The 25,878-nt window shown below is 48.0% G+C and overlaps 1 protein-coding gene and 1 long non-coding RNA gene across 3 annotated transcripts in view; one reads left to right on the top strand and one right to left on the bottom strand.

Annotated features, from left to right (window-relative positions):
* The window catches only part of Smoc2 (SPARC related modular calcium binding 2), a 132,113-nt gene extending 112,984 nt beyond the window's left edge, over positions 1–19,129 (bottom strand). The window contains exon 1 of one of the 2 annotated variants that reach the window (XM_015994879.3): positions 18,795–19,129. In XM_015994879.3, coding sequence (XP_015850365.1) covers positions 18,795–18,878 — 84 coding nt within the window. In that variant the 5' untranslated portion in view covers positions 18,879–19,129. The remainder of the gene's footprint in view (positions 1–18,794) is intronic. The other variant, XM_015994878.3, reaches the window with a different exon arrangement.
* Positions 13,503–15,313, top strand: LOC121823046 (uncharacterized). The gene is made up of 2 exons (XR_013045164.1): positions 13,503–13,727; positions 15,027–15,313. It is a non-coding gene; the product is annotated as an uncharacterized LOC121823046 (long non-coding RNA).
* Positions 19,130–25,878: the final 6,749 nt, after the last annotated feature.

The following is a 25,878-nucleotide window of genomic DNA, read 5'->3' as shown; positions in this document are numbered from 1 at the left end:
TATTTCCCATCCAAATTGTTTTTACCAATGTGAAGTGGCTGTGGATTGAATGAGAAACGTCCACCATAGGCTCGTGTATTTGAACACTTGGTCACCAGATGGTGGAGCTGTTTAGGAAAATTGTGAAATCTTTCTGGAGGTGGAACTTGGTTGAAGGAAATGGATCACAAGGGGCACAGCCTGGCCCCATTTCCTGTTCAAGCTCTGCTTCCTGAGTGTGGTGGATGCATTATCACCGGCCAGCCTGCCACCAAGTCTTCCTACCTGTTGCCATGTCTTCCCTACCATGATTTATGAACTGTATCCCTCTGGACCTGAGCCATGACAAATTCTTCCTCCTTTAAGTTGCTTTTGTCAGGGTAGTTCATCGTCACAACAGAAAAGTACTGAAGATCAAGCTCGTTCTGAGCGTGTTTCCATAATGATAGGATGAAGTCTCAATGGAGAGGGAAATCCAGAGGATGTTAAAACATGACTACTGAACAGACACAGACAGCTTTTTAAAGAAAAGGTCTGAATTTGTAGCACTGGATAGCCTGGAACCCACTACATAGACCAAGCTGTCCTGGAACTCATGGAGATCTATCTGCCTCTACCTCTCAAGTGCTAGGATTAAAAGCATGCACCGCACCTGACCCCAGGGAAATTATTTTACGGATCCTTTACTATAGTATTGTCAGGTCTGGATAGCTTTGACTTAGAGATGATACAGCACTTGGATTTCTGGGTCTTAGGCATGGCGGGCATGCCAACAGAAGCGGTAGAACTGGTGATGTGGAAGCCAACTGCCCTCCATCCTAGAGCAGTCCAACCCTCTGGCACAGGAATACCAACCAGAATAACAACAGACAAGCTGATCTCTGGCAGGTTTCAGGAGGGTGACATTCTCTGTTAATGCTTCTAGACTCATCCAAGAGCAGGTGACACACTTCAAAACCCAAATTAGATCTCCACCAGTAGTGTCTCTGCAGAGAGACCAGCATCCCCACCTGGAAGTGCCACCCCCTGGATTCCCAGGTGTCGAGCCAGGACTCATGCCTGGTTCTCTGGGACTATTCCAGAAGGGAGAGTGAAGGGATTTTCTATTTTTAAGTTTACGTTAGTAACATATTTCAGGGACAGAAAACTGGATACCACAGCACACTAAGAAATCTCCAAGTAGCCTAGAGACCATTCTTGTGACAATTTGCCCAATAATATGGCTGCCTTTTGCCCTTGTCCTAAAAATCTGCCTGAGGCTAAACTGAAAAGGTTTGGATTAGTGGCATTGGCAGAGGAGATTTCAAGATAGCCTAACCTTATACAGAACAAGTTGGATAAACAGAAATATGAAGTGTAAAGTTTGAGGAGAAAAGGAGCACCAGGAAGTATAATAGAGCTAAGTCCAGTGCTCAAAGAGGTAAAAAAAATTAAAGAAAAATCTGATGCTAATGGAATAAAGGGAGCGGTGACCTCAGGGCAAGACCCTACCCAGCTAAGCTTGTGAAAAGGAATTAAAGAAAAGTTTCAGCAGTGAAGGAAACCATCAACAACAGAAAGCTGATGAAAATGTAAGTGAATAAGTGGGCCCAGTTCCAGCCTCAACAATCAGTAGAACTTGGCAGCTTCAGCCACATGGTTCTTTAGAATCAAGAATACAAGAAAGGGACTGTGTTCTCCCTGCTTGGCTAAGAAAAGCCACCGAGGAGAGGTGTTTCCGAGGTGTCTCTGCATGGAGGCTCAGAGGCCATTGCATGAAGCTGTGAGGGTGAAGCCTGGATTTAGCTGGAAATCCCAAGATATTGGAGATGCTAGAGTCTTGGGCTACCTGCTGAGGAAAGCTGCTAACAGGGAGTGGAACTAACCCAAGAGAGAGGAGTCTGTTGCCATCAACAAAGCTCGAAGGAGATGAAGTTCTGAAGAGCACTTTGACATCAGACAAGGAGATGCAGGATTTGAGTTTTCCCTGCTGGTTTTTGGTCTTCTTTTGGTCTAGTATTTCCTCATTATGCTCCCCTTCCTCCATTTGGAATGGTAATACGTATTCTGTGCCATTGCATGTTGGAAGTACGTGATCTGCTTTTTGATTTTAGAGGGGTTTGCAGTAAGAGATTTCTATGATCTCAGAAGAGGCTTTAAACTTTGGGTTTTTAAACAGTGTTGAGATTGTGATAGACTATTGGCAGAGGACCTTTGAAGTTGATCTGAATGCATTTTTGCATTATGATATGGCTACAAGACTATGGGGGCCAGGGAGTGGAATGTGGTGGTCTGAACAAGAATGGTCCATATAGGTGTGACCTTGTTGGAGGAGGTGTGGTCTTGGAGGAAGTGTGTTACTGAGGGTGGGCTTTGAGATTTCAAAAGCCCATCCTAGGCCCAGTTCCTCTCTTCCTGCTGCCTGCTGATCAGGATGTAGAATTAATTCTCAGCTACTTCTCCAGCACCATGTCTGTCTGCATGCTGCCATGCTCATTAACCATGATGATAATGGACTAAACCTCTGAAACTGTAAGGCAGCCCCCAATTAATGCTTCCTTTTGTAAGAGCTGTCTTGGTCATGGTGTCCCTTCACAGCACTAGAACACTGACTAAGACGCCTATTACCAGATTGACAGAAAACCGCTGGGAACTCAACACATAGCAATGAAAAGGCACTCAGAGGTTCCACCTCAGTCTCTTTGCTTCAAGGCGAGTACAAACTTCTAAGTTGCCCTTCATGCTGTTTCTAAAGATGCCCTGTAGAATTGTGTCTCCTGGTAGCTCCCTGGCATTTCCACTGTGCTCAACACTAGCAAGAAAGAGGTGCTGAGCCCTGAGCCTGCATATTTCTATAGATACTCATGGCCCCAGGGTATCTGCAGGCTTTCCATTCATGACTGAATAAGTGTCTAAATCAAAGCCAATCCATCATGCAACTGACACAATATATGCATAATCAATTTTAATGAGTTATTGCCTTTTAACATATTTCCTCCCAAAATAAAGAACACATATGTCTACACTTGGAGTATCTGAGGCTGCCCCTGGTTGTGTCCATGTTAAATATGGCCTTAACTTCAGGTTAATTGTAGATCCAGCAAAGAAGTGCAGCAGATGGTCGAATGGACAGAATTTGTGTGCCATACCTGGGTCCCCATCTCTGTGCATTCTCAATTGTCCCCTTATCAAATGAAGGCACTGAGCAGACAAGATGCTAACCCGTCCAGTGCCACAGTGAAGCCAACTGAAAGAGATTTATTCTCTCCTTACATGTCGCCTGCCCCACATCTATCCTCAAGTATAAGTTATAGTAAGGCACTGTGACACATTCTTTGTAACAACGCTTCCAAAAACCACAGAGGAAAGCCTTGCAGAGACAGTCCAAAATTGCTGTAACAAGTCACAACTACTATTTTGCAAAATATACTATTTACTATATAAATGTCTGTTATATTATTGTATCACTTCTAAGACGTCTTTTGATTGCCTGAAAGGATACCCCGTAATTCTGGACAACTGCCTGGAGGTTAGAGTTCAGGGATGTACTTCACGTCGGGGTCCAGTGGTCAGTTGAGTGAGTGGGCTGCAATAGTCCTGGCTGTACATTTGCACAAATAAAATGTGCCTGGGAAACTGCTTCTGCACATCAGTCACAGCACATTTTATTTTTTACAATAAATCAAAGGATCTTTTAGGGGTCTCCAAAGAGTTTGAGATTTCAGTGACAGACACTGTTCAGTCTAGATTGTTGAAGCCAGATGCCTACTATTGGAAAGGAATACCCATGATTCAGAGGCAGGGGAGCCAGAGAGGCTATGCTGACCACAGTGGCCTGGGCCTATCCCAGCTCGGCCTCCATCCCAGTTCTTGATGCAGGTCTGCCTGCATCTCCCACAGCAGATTCCAGCCTCGCCTCTCACTAGCTCCCGCAAGCTTCCCAGGCATGACCAATCTGAACTCATCCTCTCATGTCCTGAGAATCCCCTCCAGATGTTGCAGACGGATCCTTTCCAGGTTGTTCTGGGACCCAATACTTCCTGCCTATGACCCAGATTCCTCTACACCAGTCCAGCAAGCCCGTGACCCTGACAGGAACACATCTATGGAGCACTAGAGTGAGGTTTAGGCCCTGGCCCAAGCTCCTGACTCACAGCTTGTACTGGCTGTAACTTTCCCACATCATTCATCAGGACTGGACACTCACTCGTCCCATGACCCTGCTGTGTCATTTAATCCAGCCATATCTCAATTGTCTTGTCTGTAAGATGGGTATGACGAGGGTGCCCATTGGGAGGGATACAGTTAGATGTACCCATTATTAAGGGTAGTTCAGAGTATCTATCCACAGATAGGGATGTAGTTAGAAGCATCTGCTTCTAGGGGTGCAGTAAGATGTACCTGGTGCTGAGCGTATGGTTAAGAAAGCCCATGGCTATGGGATACAGTAAGTTATAGGTACTGTTAGGTAGGAAGTTTAGCACTCACTGGCAAGGGTATTGTAATGTTCTGAATGAGATGTCACTCATAATCTCAGGCATTATAATAACTGGTCCCCAGTTGGTGGTGCTCTTTGGGGGTGCTGAGGAAGTGTGCACTTGTTCAAGGAAGCATGTCACTGGGAGGAGGGGTCTTTGAGATTTCAAAAGCCACATGCCATTCCCAGTTCACTTTCTCTGCTTCCTGATTGTGGTTTAGGATGTGAGCCCTCAGCTGCTCCAGCCATGACGTCTGCCTGCTGCTGTGTTTGGCATACGCCCACTGTCGTAGTAATGGACCCTTATCCCTCTGGAGCTAGAAGTCCAAATAAACCCTTCCTTCCACGCATTGCTTTGGCAATGGTGTTTTGCCATGGCAATAGAAAAGTAACTAAAACGGAAGTTGGTGCCAGGAAGTGGGATATTTCTGTGAAGAACATGAACATGTTGGGACTGGGAGCAATGTGGAAGTCTTTGAAACTTTTCACTGGAAAAGCGATTGAACACTGTAAGCAGAGTGTGGTGGGCTGCCGGAGGAGTTCTGATGGAACAGTAGTCCTGGAAGTCATGTGATGTGGACCGTGGCAGCCCAGCTCAAAAGGTTTCAGAGCGAACAACACTGGCACCTGGGCGCCAGACCATTCTTGTGAGATTGTGGCGAACAATGTAACTGCTTGCTGGCCTTATCCTAAGAACTTGCCTGAGACAAAATTTAAAAGTAAGGGACTAATTTCCTTGGCTGAGGCAATTTCCTAACAGCCTAATATTGACTCTGTCTTATGGTTATTAGTAACCACTTTTGTGTAGGTCTACAATGCAGAAGAGCAAGTGGGACAAGGAGAGACACAAAATGCACAGTCTGAAGAGAAAAACCACACCAGGGGATTCAGTGTTGCAGCCAAGGCTTATGGGAAGATTGCAGAGACAGTCCAAGCTAGACTGCTCTTAATGGGAACAAAGGAAAGAGATGCCCTCAGAACAACCCCAAACCTCCTGAGCTTCCAATCTGTGAAAGGACAAGGCCTGAGGATTTTCTGCTCTTAGAAAGGAACCACAAACAAAAGCTGCTGAAAATGTAATCCAATGGGTCCATCCCAAACTTGGAGCCAAAGGTGGCAAATATAAATGTCATCCACCCAGTGCTGGCTTTAGAGTCAGGAAGGATACACAATTCACAAGCAAGGAATCTCAGATTCTTCCTCTGCAGCTTCAGAGAGCTGCTGAGATCCCGCCGTGGATGTCGGGGGACCCCTGCACAGGGGCCCTGAGAGTCCATTGTGTGAAGCCTCAGAAGCGATGCCTGGGTCTGCATTAGAGACCCAAAGACATCACAGATGCCGGAGCCATGGGATGTTTTCTAAGAAAAGCTGCACCGGGGTTATGCAGCCAGTCTGAGTAATACATGCCTCCTGTGAGCAGTGAAGCCAGAAGGCTAGAACCATCTAAGCCATTTTACACCAGAGATGAAACTAGAGAATTTGGTGTTCTACTGGCTGAGCTTTGGCCAGTATTTCTTCACTATTCCTCAATGCCTTCCTTTTGAAATGGTAATGTATATTCTGTGCCATAGAGACTGGAAGTATATAATCCACTTTTTTATTTTATGGGGGGAGGGGAAGGTTGCAATTAAGAGATTGTCTTGAGTTTCAGAAGGAATCCTGGACTTGGAACTTTTAAACAGCATCGAGACTGAAAGCCTATGGGATTTTAGAAGTTGGACTAAATACATTTTGCACTGTGATATGACCACGAGCCTCTGGGGACAGGGGTAGATGTGGTGGTTTGAATTAGAATGTGCCCCATAGCCTCAGACATTTGAATGATGCTGTTTGGGGAGGCCTAGGGGGTGTGACCTTTTGGAGGAAGTATTCCAATGGGGATGGGCCTTGAGGTTTCGAAAGCCATGTGCCATTTCCAGTTTATTTTCTCTGCCTCCTGCTGGTGGTTTAGGATGGGAACTCTTGGCTTGCTGCTCCACCATCCCGCCTGCCTGCCACCATGCTTCCCTGCCACGATGGTGATGGACTCATATCCCTTTAGCACTGTTAGCACAAATAAATTCTTCCTTGGTATTGTAGCCTCTGTCATGGTGCTTTGTCACAGCAGTAGGAAAGCTACTAAGACAGGTAGAATTAGATGCAGGTGCTCTTAGGGGTGTAGTTAAAGGTACTCATTGCTAAGGATAAGAGTGAGAATTAGAAGATACATGCATATATATGCATGTATATACACATATACATATATATATATATGAGTTAATCATCTTGAAGAGGGTTTTGTGCATACCACACACTGCCGAAATGTTAGCCATTGTTGCCCAAACCACATCATTGTCAATTAGTGCCAAGTATTTAATTCCAGAAAGTTTTACCACTATTGTATATTATTTTCAAAGATAAGTTAGCCTTTAGTCATTAAAAATGAGAATAAATATAATAGGCCCAACCAATGCCCAGCTTTCTGTTTTTTTTGTTTTGTTTTGTTTTGGTTTTTTTTGTTTTTTACACACAGAACAGAGGTTTCAGCCACTACAAGCCAAGAGGCCTTTCTGGAGGAAGGGAGGTTGTATAAAATAAGAGGCAGATGCTCACAGTGACAGGGAACCCCGAGGCACTAAACACTGGGAGGTGGGAGCAGGCATTCTGCATCAGCAGCCAAGCCCACCAGCACAGTACACTTCGGCTCTGAGAGCCTTGCGTTCACCAGGAGTCTAGCTCTAACCTGTAGCAACGAGGCCACAGAATATGGACAGGCCAGATTGAAGTCACATGGGTGGTGACTGAGGACCCTCTTCCCATGTATAACGCAGGGCACTGAGACTCAAGAGCAGGTCCACCACAATAAGCATTGAGTCCAGGACACACACAGAACACGGGCTCAGGCAACAGTGTACCTGGAGCCCATGTTACCTCAAGTCCCTGTACCACCCACATGGTGCTCATGGGGCCTCAGGAAACTGGTGCCCAGTGGAGATCTTCATGCACTGGGTCTTCTACCGCCTGACCTATAACACACCAGGTCTTCTTGCCAAGCTCCTCTAGAGTTAGATATTTTGGAAAATGTCCCAAAGGCCCCTATCTATCTCACTGTGTGGGAACACAGTACACAAGAGACTCACCGTATCTAGTTTATTGTAAGGAGAGCAGACTGGGGTGGGATGCCTCCTTCCCTGTGGAAAGAAGGTAAGAGGACGATCAAAGATGAAGAAGTGCAGGAGGAGGAGGGGAGGAAGGAATAAAGCCAGCCCATTGCTATCAGCTAAGAAGACAAGAAAAAAGACATAGAGCCAATAGGTGGTGTGGTGGTTGGAAAGAAAACGCCCCCCAAAGGGAGTGGCACTCTGGGAGGTGTGACTTGGTTGGAGTGAGTGTGGCCTTGTTGGAGGAAGTGTGTCACTACTGGGGTAGGCATTGAGGTCTCAAACATGCTCAAGATACCCCTAGTGAGACAGTCCACTTCCTGTAGCCTTCTGATCAAGAATGTAGCCAGGACCATGTCTACCTGCATACCACCACACTCCCCACCATGATAATAATGGACTGAATCACTTGAACTTTAGTGTTTTCCTTTATAAGAGTTGCTGTGGTCATAGTGTCTCCTCACAGCAATAGGAACCTAACTAAGACAGGTGGTAAGTCCTGGCTTCCCCTGAGCCACATCTGCTGAGCTTCTGTCCAGAGGCCACACTGTGAAGGAGCGTGGGCCTGGGGTGATGGTGTGAAGCTATGTGGAAGTCACTGGTGTCTGTTACCAGCTCACTTGCAGATCTCATGTCATGGGTTCTGTCTCACACACATGACTAGAACACACTATTCTGCATATTTCCAAATGACAGCTTCAGGTCATTTTATAATCAGAATACTGTCCTTTAGGGACCACAAAAGATGAGCTAACCTGAGTGGGCCACACAGAAGGCCACCAGTATGTATGTGGAGGTGGGCTAGCCCCGGATGCCACCAGTGTGTATGTGAAGGTGGGCTAGCCCCGGAAGCCACACCACAGAGAGGAGACCAGCATTGATTTAGAATGGCAGTGTTCAGTATCAGAACTGTTTTGCTCCCAGCATCCTTCAGGGGACCTGGCCACCTACAAAGACCCACGGCGGGAGGGGTGGGGGAGGGGCTGTCCACCTACAAAGTGCCTCTCGGAGCAGAGAACATCCAAACAGCTTCTGCCTCTCCTACCACACTGTGCATCACTCCTTACAAAGAACGACCTGCTTGTGGCATAAAATGCTTGTGGCGTAAAATTCAGCTGCACCCGCTGTCACAGTTCAGGTCAAGCTGTTGCCCCAGCACCATGTCCTGAGAGCTCTAGATCCCTCAGCTTAAAAAAAAAAAATTACAGAATTGTGAGGGTGTTTTTTGTTTGTTTGTTTAAGTTTAAAAGTTACTATTTTGGGTTCGGCATTAAATGGAAACTCAGAACGCATTTACAGAGGGAAAGGTTATTTTTTTTAAGTGATTAAAAAGTAAAAATAGAGGACTCATTAGGTTTGGCTCTGAGTCATGTATTAGTCACGTGTCTTGTCGTGACAGAATACCTGAGAAAATAACTTTTCCAAGGAAAGGTTTATTTCAGTTCAGAGTTTCTGAGGCGTCACTCTGTGTGGTTCCTTGGGTGTGGTAGGCAGAACATAGCAGCCAGCAAGCAGAGAAAGAGATAAAAAGGCTCCAGGGACACAATCTACCCTTGAAAGGCATGTTCCAAGTGGCCTCCTCCCTCCAGCCAGCCCTAATACTCTCCTAACAGCCCGTTCAGGTTAGGGACCTCAGGGTCCAGACACCTCTCCAAAGCAGGTCAGCTCTGACCTTAACCTGGAGCCTTCAGGACATTGTCAGATTCAAAGCAGAAGAGACCAGCTCTGGACTCTCTCTCTCTCTCTGGACTCTCTCTTTCCTTTCTTACATTCTCTGCTTCAGACATTTTGCAGCTCCTGCCTCTATCTCCATGAGAGCTTGGGACAACCTCACTGGTGTTTTCTACACTCACCAGCAGCTGGAGCCCGGCAGAGGCCAGCTACAGGGCAGCAAGGGATCTAGTCATGGGGTGGGGGTGGGGCAGACAGGGGAGAAGAGTGTGCACACTGGGGAAAGCATGAGAGACAAAGAGACAGAGACAGGGACAGATGGAAACACGGAGGGGTGGAAGGAAGGAGGGAAGGGCAGATGAAGGAGGAAGGGAAGACTCCCTTCTCCTGGAGAGGCTTCTGCATTCAAAGCAGCTGGACAACAGGCAGGTGTGTTTAGCACATTTCAAAGAAAATAGAAAGAGAAGAGGAAAAAAGCAATAGAAGTGGCAGAATGGTGACATGAATTTTAGTGGGAGCATTAGAGATGTTCAATTTCCCTCCTGCCTTTGGAATAAAGAAATGTGAATGGTTTTGAGCCAGATGCCAATGAAGTCTCTGTAAGAATATGCATGGGAGTGTGTCTCATCAGAGTCTCTGTGTAGAATATATCTAACAAGAAAGAATGGTTTCAATAAGCATGTGGGAGCGCACACATACACATACATACACACACACACACACACACACACACACACACACACGTGCGTGCGCGCGCACATACACATATATGTCTGATAAGGATGTGTCTCAAAGGAAATAAAGCTGGTCGTTCATCTTCCCAAAGGGCTTCCATAAAGCACATTTGAACTTGCTGAACTAAAAAGGAACAAAGTGTTGCAACGCTGAACACAGAATGGTAATTTGCTGTGGCTGTTGTTCTTTTATGATAGGTTAAAATCATTAAAATGTCACGTTTTGGAGCTTTATTGTGAAGAACACAGACATCATATTAATTTAGCAAATAAAATAAATTTGCTTTAAAACTGACAGGGTAATTAAGTCTGCAACAGAAACTAAATAGTAACCCAGAAGATGCCCAGCCTCCTGTTCTCTCCCCCAGCCTGGCTTGTTTTAAAGCCAAACCTTCTACTCCTATCTGATATTTGGGGAGTAACACTGAGTTTAACATGAGTGTCCCAGACTTCTAAATAAAGTTATCAGAAGCATCAAATACAGTGTCCCTGCTTTTTAATTCCCTCAGTTGGGATTTTGTGACTCGAGTTAAATGTCTGAGGCTGGAAAGTTGGAGCAGGCTAAGTGGCAGAGCCTGGGGGTAGTTGGAAGCTGGAACCCGCTGTGGCGGGAATTCCAGCCCCACCTTCAGCCCCTCTGGAAGACAGAGCTTGCACCTTTGGGCTCCCTCCTGTGGCAGATCCAGGAAACATTCGAAGCACTTCCCGAAGGGTAGAGACCCGGGTAGGTTGGTACTGCCCAGTGATTGCACCTGGATGTCTCTGGGAGGAGAGGGGGGTGGGAGAGACGCCAAGAGCACAGAAAGAGAACTCCCAGCTCCACCTGGATTATGTCTATGAATAGAAAGCTCTGTCTTTGGCAACTCTACCCAAAAGATAAACCTTTTAAGAGTGAAGCGCTGATTGGCACAGTACCTATCGGTGTATCCGCTCAAGAAAGAACCTGAGCATGTATGTTCAGGTCGCAGCTATTGCTCGCTTTCCTCACCCTCAGGGGATCTCAAAACTCGGAGCTACATGCAGCCAGGACATATATTTATAGTCATCTGGTAGGGAGATGATGAGGGCAAGTGAGATATTATCTGGAAGGGCTCAGAAAGCTGAGAGAACAGTACAGAGTGGCGGGGGGGGGGGGGGGGGGAACGACAGCTTGTTATTAGTACAGGCATCTCAATCCCATGTACGAGAGACCGCATGCTATTACTCAGAAGGGCTAGGGGTGTGAGGTGTCCAGGAAGGAAGCTGTCCACATGAGGAGGGCTGGACTCACAATCCACAGTTGTGAACAGCCTCAGCTGACCACACAGCCTCACCTACAGTGTGAGTCCCCTACCTAATGGTGTAGTGCAACTTGGGGATCCAATTTAGCATTTTACCAATGACCATCGTTAAATCATGAGAGGGCTGGAGGCTAGGATGCTCCAAGTCTCCTGAGGCTTTTTCCAGCGACAGTGACTGCTGCTGCGCAGCAAATGGAAATCATCTGAGCCTCAACTGGGGGCACAAGTCTGGACAAGCCCACCCCAGGGGCTAAGGAAGCCCCTCTACATGAAGAAACATGAACACACCACATTTGCATCATCTGCAGGATATTTCCAACCTGAAATTAGACGTCCAAGTGAAAATGCCAGGGAGCAGCAATGATAAAGTATCCCTGTAACAGCAAAGTTTACCAACGAAAACAGCTAAGGGTGACTGGATGCGATCTCAGAAAGTCATTAGGAGTATCAGCCAGACACCAACATCTGCCGTAGTTCAAGGTTGCGTTTATGATAATTAATTTTGACACTTGTCTGGTATGGATAGTCACATGTTTGAGATGGCCCATAACCGCTCTGTGGGGGTCAATGGAGGAACCAGTAAGTGTCATCATCCCACACAAGCACTGAGAACTGCAGTGTCAGCTCCTCAGGTAACCTGCACGAACCCGGCTAGCACTGACAGCAGACACAGGTCCGGGAAGACAGGGATAAGGACAAAGAAGGTGGCCCATATAGAGTCCTGCCGTCTCCTTTCAACACTGGGATGAACAAACAGTTCTCAGAGAAAAGGAAATGACGTCGATTCTTGTTGCTTGGTAAGCAGGCCAAGTTTTGAAATAAAGATTCCAACCCCACTGGAATCAGAGTCCCTAAACACTCCTGCAGGCAACTCCAGACAGGTTGTCCTGGGAGGGTACTGTGCCATGCATTTAATCCCAAGTAAGAGAAAGGGGCAGAGTTCGGTGTTTCACCCCCTGTTTCAAAGAGTAAAGTGTCCTGTGCACTCACTCACTTCCTGAGGCAGGAGGTCTGGCCAAGACTGTCCCAGAAAAGCCCGGGATCCATATATCTGGTTTTCTTCAATAGCACGATCCGCTTTCCTCTGCTCCCTCCTTTCTTAGTCTCTCTCTCTCTCTCTCTCTCTCTCTCTCTCTCTCTCTCTCTCTCTCTCTCTCTCTCTCTCTTTCCTCTTCACACCCTTTTTAAGAGATGAGCTCCTCTAAAAGAAGGTGAAGTGGTGGTGTGTGTGCCCTGGAACTCATCATCCCTTAGAGGCATGACAGACAGGGCAGAGCCACTGTTCCAGCCAGAACAACAGGAATACTCTTTGTCTATTCATTTCCCTATGAAGAATGTAATGGGTACCTGAAAACAGACTTATTGCTGTCCTTGGTTGGACTCTTCTTTGACACAGAAATATGATGGAATAGTACAACATGCATTTCACACTCTCATAAAGCTCAGGGAAACACACAGACAGCTTCCGGAGCAGCTTCCATACACAGGAAGTGTCATTGCCTGGAACCCCAAACCATAAACAGATGAAAAACTCAGAAATACTTCTCTTCCCCCTCCCACATCGTGCCAACACCAGAAAGCAAAACAACACTAAGGTCTTAGGGTGTGTGTGTGGGTGCACATGTGCACATGTATGACAGACAGGCAATGAGTGACAGGGATCAGACATACATGTGAAATATGTCTATGCTAAGATCTATCCATATTTTAGATTATATGTTGTTCTCGATGTTATAATAAGCATCTGATGCAGGAAACAAAGGGCATGTGTGTGGATGAAACCCACACAGAAGGAAAGGAGTCTACATGGAACCCTCAAAGACCAAGACAGACTTTGTAAGGCAGAGGCAAGCCTAGCCTGGATGTGACCAAAGAGAAAAGAAAGCAGATTTGGTATGAAGTCTTAAACATTGGGGCTGGGGTTTTACATGTGTAGTATGTCTGTAACAATGGATAAAAATCAGAGCACAATAAAGTAATGAAGTTGGGAAAGATTCAGGAAGATTTGTCAGCTAAACACAGAGACATTTCCCACCTCAGGCATTCACAGCCTTGCTGCCCTGAAGCTAAAAGGTACCCTAGGGATGACAATCACCTGTCTTCTACCCCAACAACATGCTACCATTGTTGCTCAGAGTGCTGCCAACACATTTGCTGGCTTTCTGGGCTCTTTGTGAAAGCATAAACGCTAACAGGTGTGCACACACCTGTGCGACCAGAGAGGCGTGGCCAGCACAGTCCTCTGGGGGGCTAACATGAGGGCTTCTGGGTCCAGCTCAGAGAGGGAGCACCCTGGAGCATGTGACAACTTCACTGCTCCTTCAGGACCCAGCCCTCGTCACCATCCACCCGTCACTGGTTCTTCCGCACAAACGCTGGCATCTCAGTCTGGAGAGACCTGCTTTCTTTCCTGGTCTTTGTTGTACCAGATGAGCTGACCAGGGCAAGCAATGTCCCGAAACATCAGGTAATTGTCTTCATCTCAAGGAGCAACTGAACCCTGGGGTGCACCCATCTGGGGCTCAAATTGGATTCTTTGTTGCTATTCCCTTGGTTACTGGATCTAAAAGATAAAACATCCAAATCTGGAGGGGGAACTTGCATGCACCAGTTGTAATTTTGGTCGTTGCTAACAAACATATGGTCTTGCTCCTTTAAAAGTGACTGCAGTGTGTAACTCCAGGACAGACACAGAACGGCCCTCGTGGAGAAGCACTCGCTAGAATTTCTAGATCTGTCTGACCCACCACCACTGGCCCTCTGAGCCCTCGGGGCTGTTAGAGGAATCTTTCCTGTCAGGCCAGGTTCTGGGGAGAAGAAGAGGTTCTCCAGAACCACAGACCGCAGTGCAAGGACACAGAAGCTGACTGAGGACTCCCTTCTGGAGCTGCGGTGGGGGCCAGGAGGAAAAGAATCAGAATCTCAACACTAGTGAGAAGATGGTCACAGGCCCAAGTGCAACTGTGACGGCACTAGATGGATGGAGAAGTGAAGCCAGGAACAAGGAAGTAATGATGTTAACACTACACAGGGGAGAGAGAGAGAGGAGAGAGAAAAGAAAGAGGGAGAGGGACAGAGGGAGAGGGACAGAGAGATGGAGAGAGAGAGGGACAGAGAGGGGAGACAGAGAGACACAGAGACAGAGACAGAGGGAGGGAGGGATGGACGGAGGGATAGAGAGACGGGGTGGGGGGACAGAGAGAGAGGGAGGGAGGGATGGATGAAGGGATGGAGAGACGGGGGGACAGACAGAGGGGGGACAGAGAGATAGAGAGAGAGGGAGGGATAGAGAGACAGAGAGAGGGAGGGACAGACAGAGAGGGAGGGAGGGATGGACGGAGGGATGGAAAGACGGGGGCAGAGAGAGGGGGGACAGAGATATAGAAAGAGAGGGAGGGACAGAGGGACAGAAGGATGGAGAGACAAAGAGAGCGAGGGACAGAGAGACAGAGAGAGAAAGGGACACAGAGAGAGAGGGACAGACACAGAGAGAGAGGGAGGGAGAGAAAGGGAGAGTTTGCATGTGTGCACCCTGTGCAGTTTTACTGTAAGCCACACTGTGACTATGAATATACTTCTGGTTCATCAAAGCAAAGCCGTCCCGTGACCTTCTTGGTGTTAAAAACCTGGTTAATTTGGCCAGATATCATAGTATAGAATTCTCATTTATAATTCCTTTTTTATTCTAAAATATAAATGTGAGTTGACATTTTGCTCCATGCTGTTTATTTGTGTTGAATTACAACCTTTGCTTTTTGATTTTCAGCCTGGAACTAGAAGACCACAGAAGAACGTATCCACGGTTCTCACTTGGAGTAATTTGGTTTCAGTCCACGTGAAATTAGAATCCAGTGAGACATGAACTCACATTCTGAAACCTCTCATGTGGGCTGCAATCTCACATTAGATACGGGCATTGATAGTGAAAGTCTAAAGACACACAATTAGTGACAGAGCCCTGCTCCCTACCTGATACCACACAGGACTGCCATTCCACCTCCCGTAAATGAACTCATCCACAAATAGAAATGATCTCTTCCATTTTCTTCTCTAGCTTCAGAGTACTAATTTCCTTGGTGTAAGCTTGTGCTTGTATGTATGGAATCACGTGTCTTTTAACATAATTTTTAACCTATAAACATTACCTTTCACCTCCAACTCCACAAGACACAGCCAGTCTTTATGGCCTCCCCATCTTACAGACCTGGCTGGTCACAGAGGTACAAAATTTCTTAAACCCCTGAGCCATGGTAGCCCACATGCACCCAGGATCTCCTACCATATGCTACCAGGCCGGAAGTTATTCATGATCCTCATTTCAAATCAAAACTAAATGTTTGTGTTTAGACATCATGTAAATGTGTTCCTAGTAGGAAACATTGTCTTTAGTTCCCTCCTCCTCCATAGCCTTCGAGTCTGCCTTATGTCTTCTCTGGAGAATGAGCATCTTCTCAGAGCATCGAATATAGTAAAAATGTGTGGCCAGATGAGGAAAGAGAAATGTGATGAGTTTGTTGAACATCCAGACTGAGGAATGAAGTGTCCCAGCAGCGTGGTCCATACACTCCACTCCACAGTCACTCAAGTGCAGCAGGAAACAGGACAATCAACAGTAGATCGCGGACTGATCATCGACAATGCTCTTCTGAATCCACGCTTGCAAAACATTGTCTCCCCATGCTCCTTCCCTCCAAAATCCCAAGTTAAAGAACACAAAGCGCACAGCAGAATGCCTGCTGCTTACTGGAAATAACACCAATGTCTGTGCAGGCCATGGAAAAACCCACGGGCTGGCTCTGTCCATGCACACTTCCTCCCCAAGAAGTGAATCAGTTTACTTGTTTCTAGAGGAAGTGGACAGGACAAAAGGAGGCAGAGAACGTGCTCTTCCCATCTGCCTGGACAGCCCATACAATTTGTCTCAACTAAGCCAATCGCGCCAATATCCAAACACTCCTTAAGGGCACCACCATATGTGAGCTGGTGGCTATGGTTTCTGAAACTCCCTTCCGTGAATCAACAGCACTATCTGGATTGGAGAATGAGCGTGGGCCAGGTACACGAAATGTTAGCTTTCACCCTCAGGACATGCTAGGTAGTCTTCATCCTCATTCTATAGCTAAGACCACAGGAGACCAAAGAAGTTAAGTCCCTTGCATAAGATCAGACACCCATCAAGAAAAGACCTGGCTCTCACACATCCCCATGAACTGTGAGTCACACACACCCTTGTAGACAGAGTGCCACACACTGTCAGGGACTGTGAGTCCCACGCACTCCTGTGGACTGAGAGTTCCAGGTACCTCCACGAATTGAGTTCTACACACTTCTAAGAACAGAGTCCCATCCAGTCCTACAGACTAACACTTCTGTCATTTACTAGAGGAAGAATTGAATCTTTGTGCAGAGGAGGCTGTTCTTTAGGCTAGGCTTCAGGAACCTGAAGACTTCTCCGATGAACAAAAGGTAACACAGAAAAATTAGCACCACAGAAAAATCCAGAACACCTAACATTTCCCAGTGGCTGACCACTCAGATTTCAATTGTATCTCAAGTACTTTCTATTGCAACCAATAAATAAAATAAAAATAAAGCCTTAATTTTCTAGATTGGGAGTAAGGGAAAAAGAATTATGACAATAGTTTATAGCTTTAAATATTTCCCCTGGATGCAAAAGAAACAGCATTTTACCTGTTAAGGTGATTTTTAGAACAAGGTGTTCTTGGGGAGCACAGCAAATGGGGTACTTCCTGTATAGTGTAAAGACCAGCTCCCAGCTCCAGTAAAGGGACCCCACAAGCTGCTGGCACCCACGGAGCCTAGGAGACCCTTACAACAGTGTATGGAGACAAAGGGTAAGAGCTTGAAATCAAGAAGTTTCCAAAAGGGGCAGGACAACAGAACAAGAAGAGAAGAAAATCTGCTGAGTTTTAAACTGTCTTCATTAGCAATCTAAACACACACACACACACACACACACACACACACACACACACACACACACACACGAGGGAGCGAGAGGGAGAGGAGAGAGAGAGAGAACAAGGAGAAATGTCTATTTGGTTCTTTTAGGAAATGTGTAGTAACTGCAGGCAGCTGCTTCTTGGAGCTCACAAAGATCTTGCTAAGACCTCCTTTTGGGAATTGGTCTGTTTCCCTGTGGACTTTAATTCACTTGGAGTGTGTGTGTAAGCTCTATATGTACATGCACATCTATCCACACATCACACATCCATATATGAATACATACATGCAATCCTTTGGGCTTCTTTCGGGGTAGGGCAAGATTGAGTGGGTGAAAACTCCCTCCAGCTTCTAGCTATGGTTCTAATCTATCAGTCACTCATGAGACACAAGGCAGGGCCCTCGGACTGCTCCAGAAGAATTTTAGGTATGAACAATGAACTCACTCAATCTTCCCTCTTCAAGCTGCTGAAAAACAGAGAAAGAGAGAGAAAGAAAAAAAAAAGCAACAGGCTAGCCAGCTTGCTTTTGTAAAGATCCTGAGCTCCTGGGCGAGCCCTGGTTTCCAAAGGGATAAGCACCTCCCCAGGGCACTGGCCGCTGCAACACACCTCTCCATGGGGGCCTGATCACCCCATGTTTAGTGTTTTCTCAAGCACTTGTTCAAAAACACATTTAAGTGGAATGCTTTCGTTTCTGCAGATTGCATTAATTATCGACTCGCTAGCGCGCGGGCCACACAAGGACTGCCCGCTGGGATCTGCCGACACCGGCCTGGCGGAGTGGCCGCGGTTGTGCTGGCCCGAGGTGGACTGGCTCAGCCCCCATCCACAGCTCGGCTTCTGGCACCTCACCTCTTGCCTTGGCGTAGCCAGTAGTGCAACTAAGAGAGACAAACTTAGAGCGGTCAACCTCAGTGCCACACGCGCTCGGGAGCGCGCCCTGGCGCGCACAGCATCCTGCCACTGAGGAGAGGACCCACGAGACCAGGGACGCTCCTCTGTGCCTCCTGTGCCACAGATCGTTTCTCCTCTGTGAGTTCTTCAACAAAAGGAAAATGGTCTTTAATTCAATATCATATCTGCTTCTTCCTTGGCTCAATTAAGGGGGTCTCTGCGACGTCCAGCCACAAGTGGAGCCCATGGGCTGCGGCCCCTTTTCCCCCAAAAAAGAGGGGAACAGTGGGTCCTTGTGGCGCCCACGCTGAAAACCTCCCACTTCCTAACCCCAGACTGGGTCGGCATTGGCAAGGTGAGTGCCCAGTTATTGTCGTCCTGAGACAGCTGCGGGACATTGCTGGCCCAGATACTTGTTCCTATGCTCGTCCATTCCCACCCAAATTGGGGGACTTCGTACATCCCCGAGGGCCAACTCCCTTCTATCCTGGGCTGGTAGGACCCGCAGTCCCTCACATGCGAGTAGCTGTCGACCCTGGACACGCAAGGCATGGGACACTCCCGGACCCACCTGTTGGAGCTCACCGGGCCACCTGCTCCTGGAGCCTTGTCCCAGAGGAGAGCATGGGTTCCGGGTGAGGAACGAGGGGGAAAAGCGGGGACTCGGGACTTACCGTCAGCGCCGAGAACTTCTGCGCAGGCACAGGCGGGAGCAGCGCGGCGAGCAGCGGCAGCCAGCACAGCTGCGGCGGCAGCATGGTGACGCTAGAGGGGACCAAGCGAGGCAGGCGCTCCACGCGCTGCGCCCTGGCACGCGGCGGAGATAGGCTGTGCGAGCGCGCCGGCGAGCGGGCGGGCAAGGTAGAGCTGCTCCGCGGTCCTGCGGCCGCTGGTGGAGACCGCACGGCCCCTCCAGATGCGCTCCGGCCGGCGCTCCTCGAACTCTGCGGCTGCCCCTGGTGCTGTCAAATAGCCCTAGCTTCCCGGATCCACCCCTCCCGCCCTCTCCGCCCTCCCGCCCGCAGATCTCCTCCCTTGGCCCCACCTCCCTCGGCCACCGCGCCCGCGCAGGGGCCGCCCGGCGCTCAGGGCTGCGAAGGAGAAGGCAAGGGCTACCAGGGCCCGGCCAACGCGTGTTGGTGCTGCTTGTACACCTCCTTCAAGCGAACACAAGGGCACACCTTACAGGCGTGCACACTCACACAGGCTTCCAAAGATGCACTGCGCCCCGCCCTCCTGCCCCGAGGCGCCTTCTGTCCTCGCCTTGGCGGGTCCCCACTGCGCCTTGGCTCTCCTGAGGCTTTGCATTCACCAGAATGCAGCCCTCTCAGATACCGACTGGTCATTGGCTCTGCAGCAAGGCCTCTGAGGACACCCCTAAGCCCTGCCACTTTCCACAGGTTAACCCTGGGGATGAGAGGGGGTCTAGACACAGATCTGTGAGGCTTCTGACTTCCTTCACGTGGGGAAGGTGAGCGCACACTGATGTAGCCGCTTTCAACAGCTTGAGCAAGCATTTCAGGTGTTCTGCAACAAGCCTGGTGGAGAAGGCTTGTTGACAGTGACGGAAACCAAGGGGATTCTGCAGGCCAGGCTCTGCAAAGGGACAGAATTGCTGAAATAGTTTAACCTTGGCTGGTAGCTTCACAGGAAAAGGCCCTAATTCTACCTCACACAGAAAGCCAACGGGGAAGACTCTTGAGAACAAAGAGTCAATTGACTTGTCAGGGGCGCTCTGTAGGGAGCAACACAGCAAACTGGCCTCGGACTTTTCTCTCCCCTGCTGCTCTGGAGATCCATGTGAGCTCAGAGACTAATCAGAAAGCAGCTATCCCACGCTGGCCTGCGCACTGGGGGTGTGGAAGGATGGCATTGCAGAATGAGGTCCTCCAGGGAAAACTGACCCGGCTGCATCAGATCAGCTGCGCCTACTTTAAAGAGGCCATCGGGAGTGGGCCTGTGGGCTGATGACATTCTCTCCGCGGAAAGAATGGCAAGTGTCACTGGACCCTCACCTGAGATTCCAGTTGCCTATCCCAAGTCATTTTACGCAATTCTCCCTAACGGGGCCCTTGGCCTGGGGAGTCTCTGGAGGTGCTGGAGCACATGGGCTGGGGAAAATTGAGAGGGGCTCCATCTCTGTGGGTCTAGGGAAGCCATCACCCAAGCTATGTGAAGACTTTCCAGTATGGCTGCTTTGAGGTCCGTCACATCCCTCCCAGCAACCCCTCACCCAAGCCGTGTAGGAGAATCTAAAAGACTCATTATTTCCCCGAGTTGACCTTTGGTGGAATCATAGTTTGGTTTGCCATTGGGCTCTTATGAGGAGGGGGAGAACTCCTTCTCCTCCACAGGGAAGGTATTCGCACAGCACGTGGAGAAAGAGACTCTTCTGGAGACAGCTACTAGAAGAAGTCTTCAAACTCCAATCTTGCAAGCACTTGACACCCATTCTTCACGGAGGACAGAGGGGACACTGCACCAAAATCCCTAAGGTTCAGACAGTCCAGGGACAGGCATGACGGAGCAAGCAAATCACATAAACATTTAAGTCAAAAAAAATTAAATAAATAAATGCTGCACACTTCTAACTTCTACAACCATCCAAAGAAAGTCCACATTCCAGAAGCATTGAGCACAAAACATTTTCCTTTTACCTTTTATTTCAAGGGCACAGATTATTTGGTGACTTGTCTGGCCTTTTCTTAGGACTCAAAGTCTGAAATAGCTCTATGTCCACCCTCTTCCACTGTGAGTGCCCAGCAAGTAACAGGCTTCATTTGCTCCCATTTTACAGATGAGAAACAAAAGAAATGGCCATATATCCTAGCCAACCACAGAATCAGGGGCCGAGTCCAGATGTCCTAACTTGGAAGTCTGGCAAGTCTACTCACATCCCCCAGAGAAGCAAATGGCAGAAGAAAACTCCTTGGCTCTCACTGCAATGAATCCTTGAATCTCAACACATCTTTCATGTGTCCTCTGGGATTCCAGAAAGATCAGTGTAACAACATACTTTTCCAAGACACTGACAGATGAGGCGGGTGGGAGCCTTCAGAGACCCTCTCACATTTGGAGGCACTCAAGTGGACCGAAGGCCAAGTTCTGTTTTCTCAAAGATTCTAGAAGTGGAATTTGGAGAGGTAAGCAGCTCCCATTGTGTGGGGAAAAAAATAGATTGTTTATTAAAACCACTATGAGATGGTTATATGGGTCAGCCACTACTTCCTTCAAAGTTAAGACAGGAAGTAGCCAGCTCACACTTCTGAGACATCCCTACAGGAATGAAAAATATCCCCTTCTCCTGGAAAATGGGCTTTTGCTTTTAGGCAACTAGTGTGGCAGACTCACTTTCGGATGTGACCCATGGACCCCAAATTTACATTTCTGCCATTGGTGGAAGTTACAGTGAGGATGAGAACAGGACCACCCCATTCCCACCTCTCTCTCCGCAGACTCTTGTTGGCCATTAGCACTCCATCGATTTCCTTTTTTACTGTGTTAAACTGAGTTGTCATTTTACTCTTGTGGAAGAGATCGTTCACCATAATGGTCATTTACGGCTTACTTGTGTTTAACCAGGTTAAAAAGAAAAAAAAAGAGTCAGACATTTTCCCACCTCCCGGTATACAAAACACAAGTCGAGTGAAGTATTCTTTTCTTGTCTGGTGACTCCCAAGGTTTACCTCAGCTGTCCTCTGGAGGCTGAGTTAGAGCAAGCAGCAGACCACTGTGCCGATGGTGCACATCCTGGTCACCCACCAGCCACTTGTTTCCGTCACATTTTCTCCAGGTTTTTACTTAATCCTGAGAGGAAGAATCCTCACAGATCCCCTGGGCTACCTCTGGTCTACACTGTGTAAGCGCCCATGGTTTTTACCTCCGGTCTACACTGAGTAAGCGCCCAGGGCTTTTACCTCCGGTCTACACTGTGTAAGTGCCCAGGGTTTTTGAAGTCTCCATCCTCTTCTGCGACTGTCCTGAACTGCCTTCCACTTCCTGTGATGTTGTCCCCTCGGTCCCTGTGATAGTGGGGACATCGGGGTCCTCTCTCAGAGATCTTAGACTCATCAATAGAAGAAATTAAGAATGACTCAAACAGAAGTTAGAAGACAGTTTTAGTAGAGTTTAACAGAAAAGCACCCCAGGGCAGGCAAGCTGTGAGTCTTAGCAGCTACCCAGAGGAAGTGATGGAGGAGAAAAGGGAAAACGTCGCTCCCTCTGAGCCGGCATGGAGGACACACAGAGGACAAGCAGTTACGTGGCAGTGAGGGGGACTTTAAAGAAAGATGGGGAAGCCCAAGTGTTAGGGAAAGTGTGTGTAGAACATAGAAAGTATGAAAAGAAAAAAACTATGCTTTTCTGAGTAATTCAGAGAAGCAGGCAGATCTACAAAGCTACCTCGCTGCTGCTCTGTAAGCTGTTGCACCAGGAGCCGAGATTCTGGGAAGAGCAAGTATGGTGTCTTCTTGAAGGAAAAATTATTTCACTTGTCTCTTTAGCAGGCTTTATTAAGGTAAGCCTGCCTTCCTACTGATGGCCCCTTGGCCAGGTGAATGGTGCAGCCCAGGACAGAACATCCATTCTCTTCCCTTGATGGGTCTTCATTGCTGCTCTAACACATGAGTAAACTGAGGTCCCACATCCATACCGAGCCTTTAGATCAGGTTCTTCAACTATAGACCCTGCTTGCTAGAGTATGTGAGTAGCAGAAATGATCATGTTTCCGATAATTCTGGGTAGCGAATCCTAGTTGGGAGAACTGTCATTGCAGGATGCAATGGACTATATTGCCAGGCTGAGATGGGCAATACTGTTTGCTGGTGAGAGACCATGTAGCAGGGTATCTACTCTTGGCTGAGGTTAGGGCCACTGTTCTAGTTTTGTGCCTGTACCAGAGTTTGGATGTGTCCTTTTATTCAACCCTGTGTCCTTCACGTGACATATTTCATGTCAACACTTGACATCACTTGCATGGAAATAGCTCGTGATTGATTGGAATGTGTTGGCTGTCACATACACATTAGCTAAGTGATTCCCACAGGAACTCGGAGAGTAGCAGTCTTCTGCTAACAATGATAATGAACCCAGGAGGTCACAGAACATGCCCTCCACACTGACAGCGTAGGAGCAGACCCTAACTTGACTTCACCTCAATAGGGTCTTCTTCTGCCCAGAATCTCTGGCTTTTGAAGGGCCTAGGAAAGGCTCAGGCCATAGCACAGCTTGGTCCTGAAACCCTTAATTCTTAAGATTCAAAATCATGAAGTCTTTTGAGGGATGATGGAAACTATAGACATTACACCCAGGAGAACACGTGGGCATGCACACATGGACACACACTCACTGGTTCATTCTTTCGCATATTGTTTGAGGTCTACCTCAAAACAAACAAAAGCACTTTGTGGCTGTTTCTGAATTATTGACGATTCTTCAACCCCAGTACAGTGTTTCACAACTTAAGGTTAATGTTTCTAAAGAAAGCTCTGTCTCACAAAGCCACAGGCAGAATCATCACCTTCCTGGAGCAATCCTTCCTTGTAGCACTGATGACAGATGCCAGAGCCTGCAGAAAGGACACAGCCCTGGGAAGGTGGATGAGTGATTCATTCAACCTAAATAATGGATCTTACTGAATGCTCAAAACACCCTGTGAGGACGACTGTCAATATTCAGGCTCCATGAAAGATCTGCCTTTGAACTCCCGAAACACCCTCTGTCAGGATGTGACAACTGAGGAACAGATCAGCTTCAGAGTTAGGAAAGTCCACCAAGACCATGTGTGCTGGGTCTATTCACAGAAGCAGGGTAAGAGCTGAGTGAAGCCAGCCTGCTCCAAACTCACATGCTCTAGACCACCTCAGGACTGGCTCTTCTTGTTACCCCAGCCTAGGCAATCTCAGGATCAGCCCTCCTTGTCAGCCCAGCCTAAACCACCTCAGCAGAGGAGGATCATCCCTCCCTGTGAACTTGCCTGGACTGCCTCAGGATTGGCCCTCCTTGTCAATCAAGCCGATACCACCACCTCAGGACCAGCCCTCCCTGTCAACCCAGCCCAGGGAGTCCCTTCTTCCTTTCTTCATGGGAGACATACCTTCAGAAGAGGGGGCGGGGGAGAAGTTTTAAAATGGTGAGAGAAATATGGCTTGCCAGGAGTCCTCTAGGGCAGTGTGGACCACACAGACAGAGTTTATAAGGACAGAAAACAGCGTAAGAAGATACTCTATTAAAAAGAGCTCTCCATTAACCTCCAGTGATTCCCGCCTCCTCTCAGCTCTCCCTGACCCAGCTACAGTGGGACAGGATTCCACACACCCTCCAGGCCTTAATTCCTTCCTCTTCTCAGAGCATTAAGATGTATCACACAAAGAGAAATCTCTATATATTTCAGACAAACAGCCTCATGCCTAAGCTGCCTGGCACTCGAAGCCCATGATATGAGAAGCCCCCCACCCCCCCACACCGCTGCTGTGTCTCCCCTAGACAACGTATCCCTTAGGCAGCTGTCCTTCATCAGCTGGCTGTGATTTGTCTTCAGAGCCAAGCATCCCCTCTCTCTGCCTCCAGCCCAGAAAGCCGAGACCTGTTTGGTCCTGGCTAGCTTTACCTCCAACCTCTACCATAGCTTTTGTCCCTAGAAAATCACACCTGAAGAGATTCCGCTGTGTGGTTTGAAGTTCTGCGTGCCTGAAGGAAACCGCATTTCTTCTTTCCTTCCTGTAAGGTAGTTCAGCCTTGAGAGAACACTCAGACCAGGAAGCCCACAGCTCAGGGAAGGAAGACAGAAAGACATTTCTACATCTTACGAAGTTGGCTCTTTGTGTGCACCGAAGGGCTGCTCCGTGTCGCGGGCTCACACGACACTCGGGGAGGAGGCGTGTAGAGCCACACACAGCAGCACAGGGCGGGTGGCACAGTCCTGGTCTGCTACCCCTCCCTCCACCCTCCCGGGTAAGTTCCTGGTTTGCTCAAGCCCTCGGAACCTTCCTGCTCCATAACCTGCATTACTCATTCTTGCACATCTGCCAACATCTTCAGTGCTTTCCTCACACTGACATGGACGCCGACCCTCGCCGGGCAAAGCACGTCATGCGCTTCGGGTGCTCAGGACACTTAGCATCTGTTTTGAAACCTCCAGAAGGATCTCTGTGGAGATGCATCTGGACTTTCTGGGGAGAAAAGGAGTTGTGACTTTGGGCTACACTTGTCATTTGAGCAATTGTGCACAGATCAAGACCCCAAGGTGCCCTCACACTGATGGAGCAATATGGGGAGCTCTGTAACATATTTGATCTACTCAGTGTCTACAGCAGGACCACCCCAGGGCTTCCACGGGACCTTGAAGCTCTAAGTGGACATGACTTGGAATAATAGTCGATGTGAAAGTACAGTTGGAATCATCTAGCCGAAAAAGAGAGTCTTAAAGTTTATTGGTTAATATGGGTGACTAGAATTACCAGAAGTGGCCAGGTGTGGTGGTGCACACCTTTAATCGCAGTACTCAGCAGGCAGAGACAGACAGATCTCTATGAGTTTGAGGCCAACTTGGTCTTCAAAGCGAGTTCTGGGACAGCCAGGGCTACACAGAGAAACCTTGTCTTGAGGAGGGGGAGGGGAGACGGGAAGAATTGTAATTGTAATCATTTTTAAGATTTTGTAAATTTTAAGAATTTTCAGGTTTTTAAAAAGCATCGCAAATTTATTTTCTATCAAGAAACCATTAGAATTTACATAATACTATTAAGAGAAAGTATAATA

This window comes from Peromyscus maniculatus, chromosome 16 (assembly GCF_049852395.1).
Source record: "Peromyscus maniculatus bairdii isolate BWxNUB_F1_BW_parent chromosome 16, HU_Pman_BW_mat_3.1, whole genome shotgun sequence".
NCBI classification, from domain to species: domain Eukaryota; kingdom Metazoa; phylum Chordata; class Mammalia; order Rodentia; family Cricetidae; genus Peromyscus; species Peromyscus maniculatus.
This window is presented reverse-complemented; position numbering and strand designations above follow the sequence as displayed.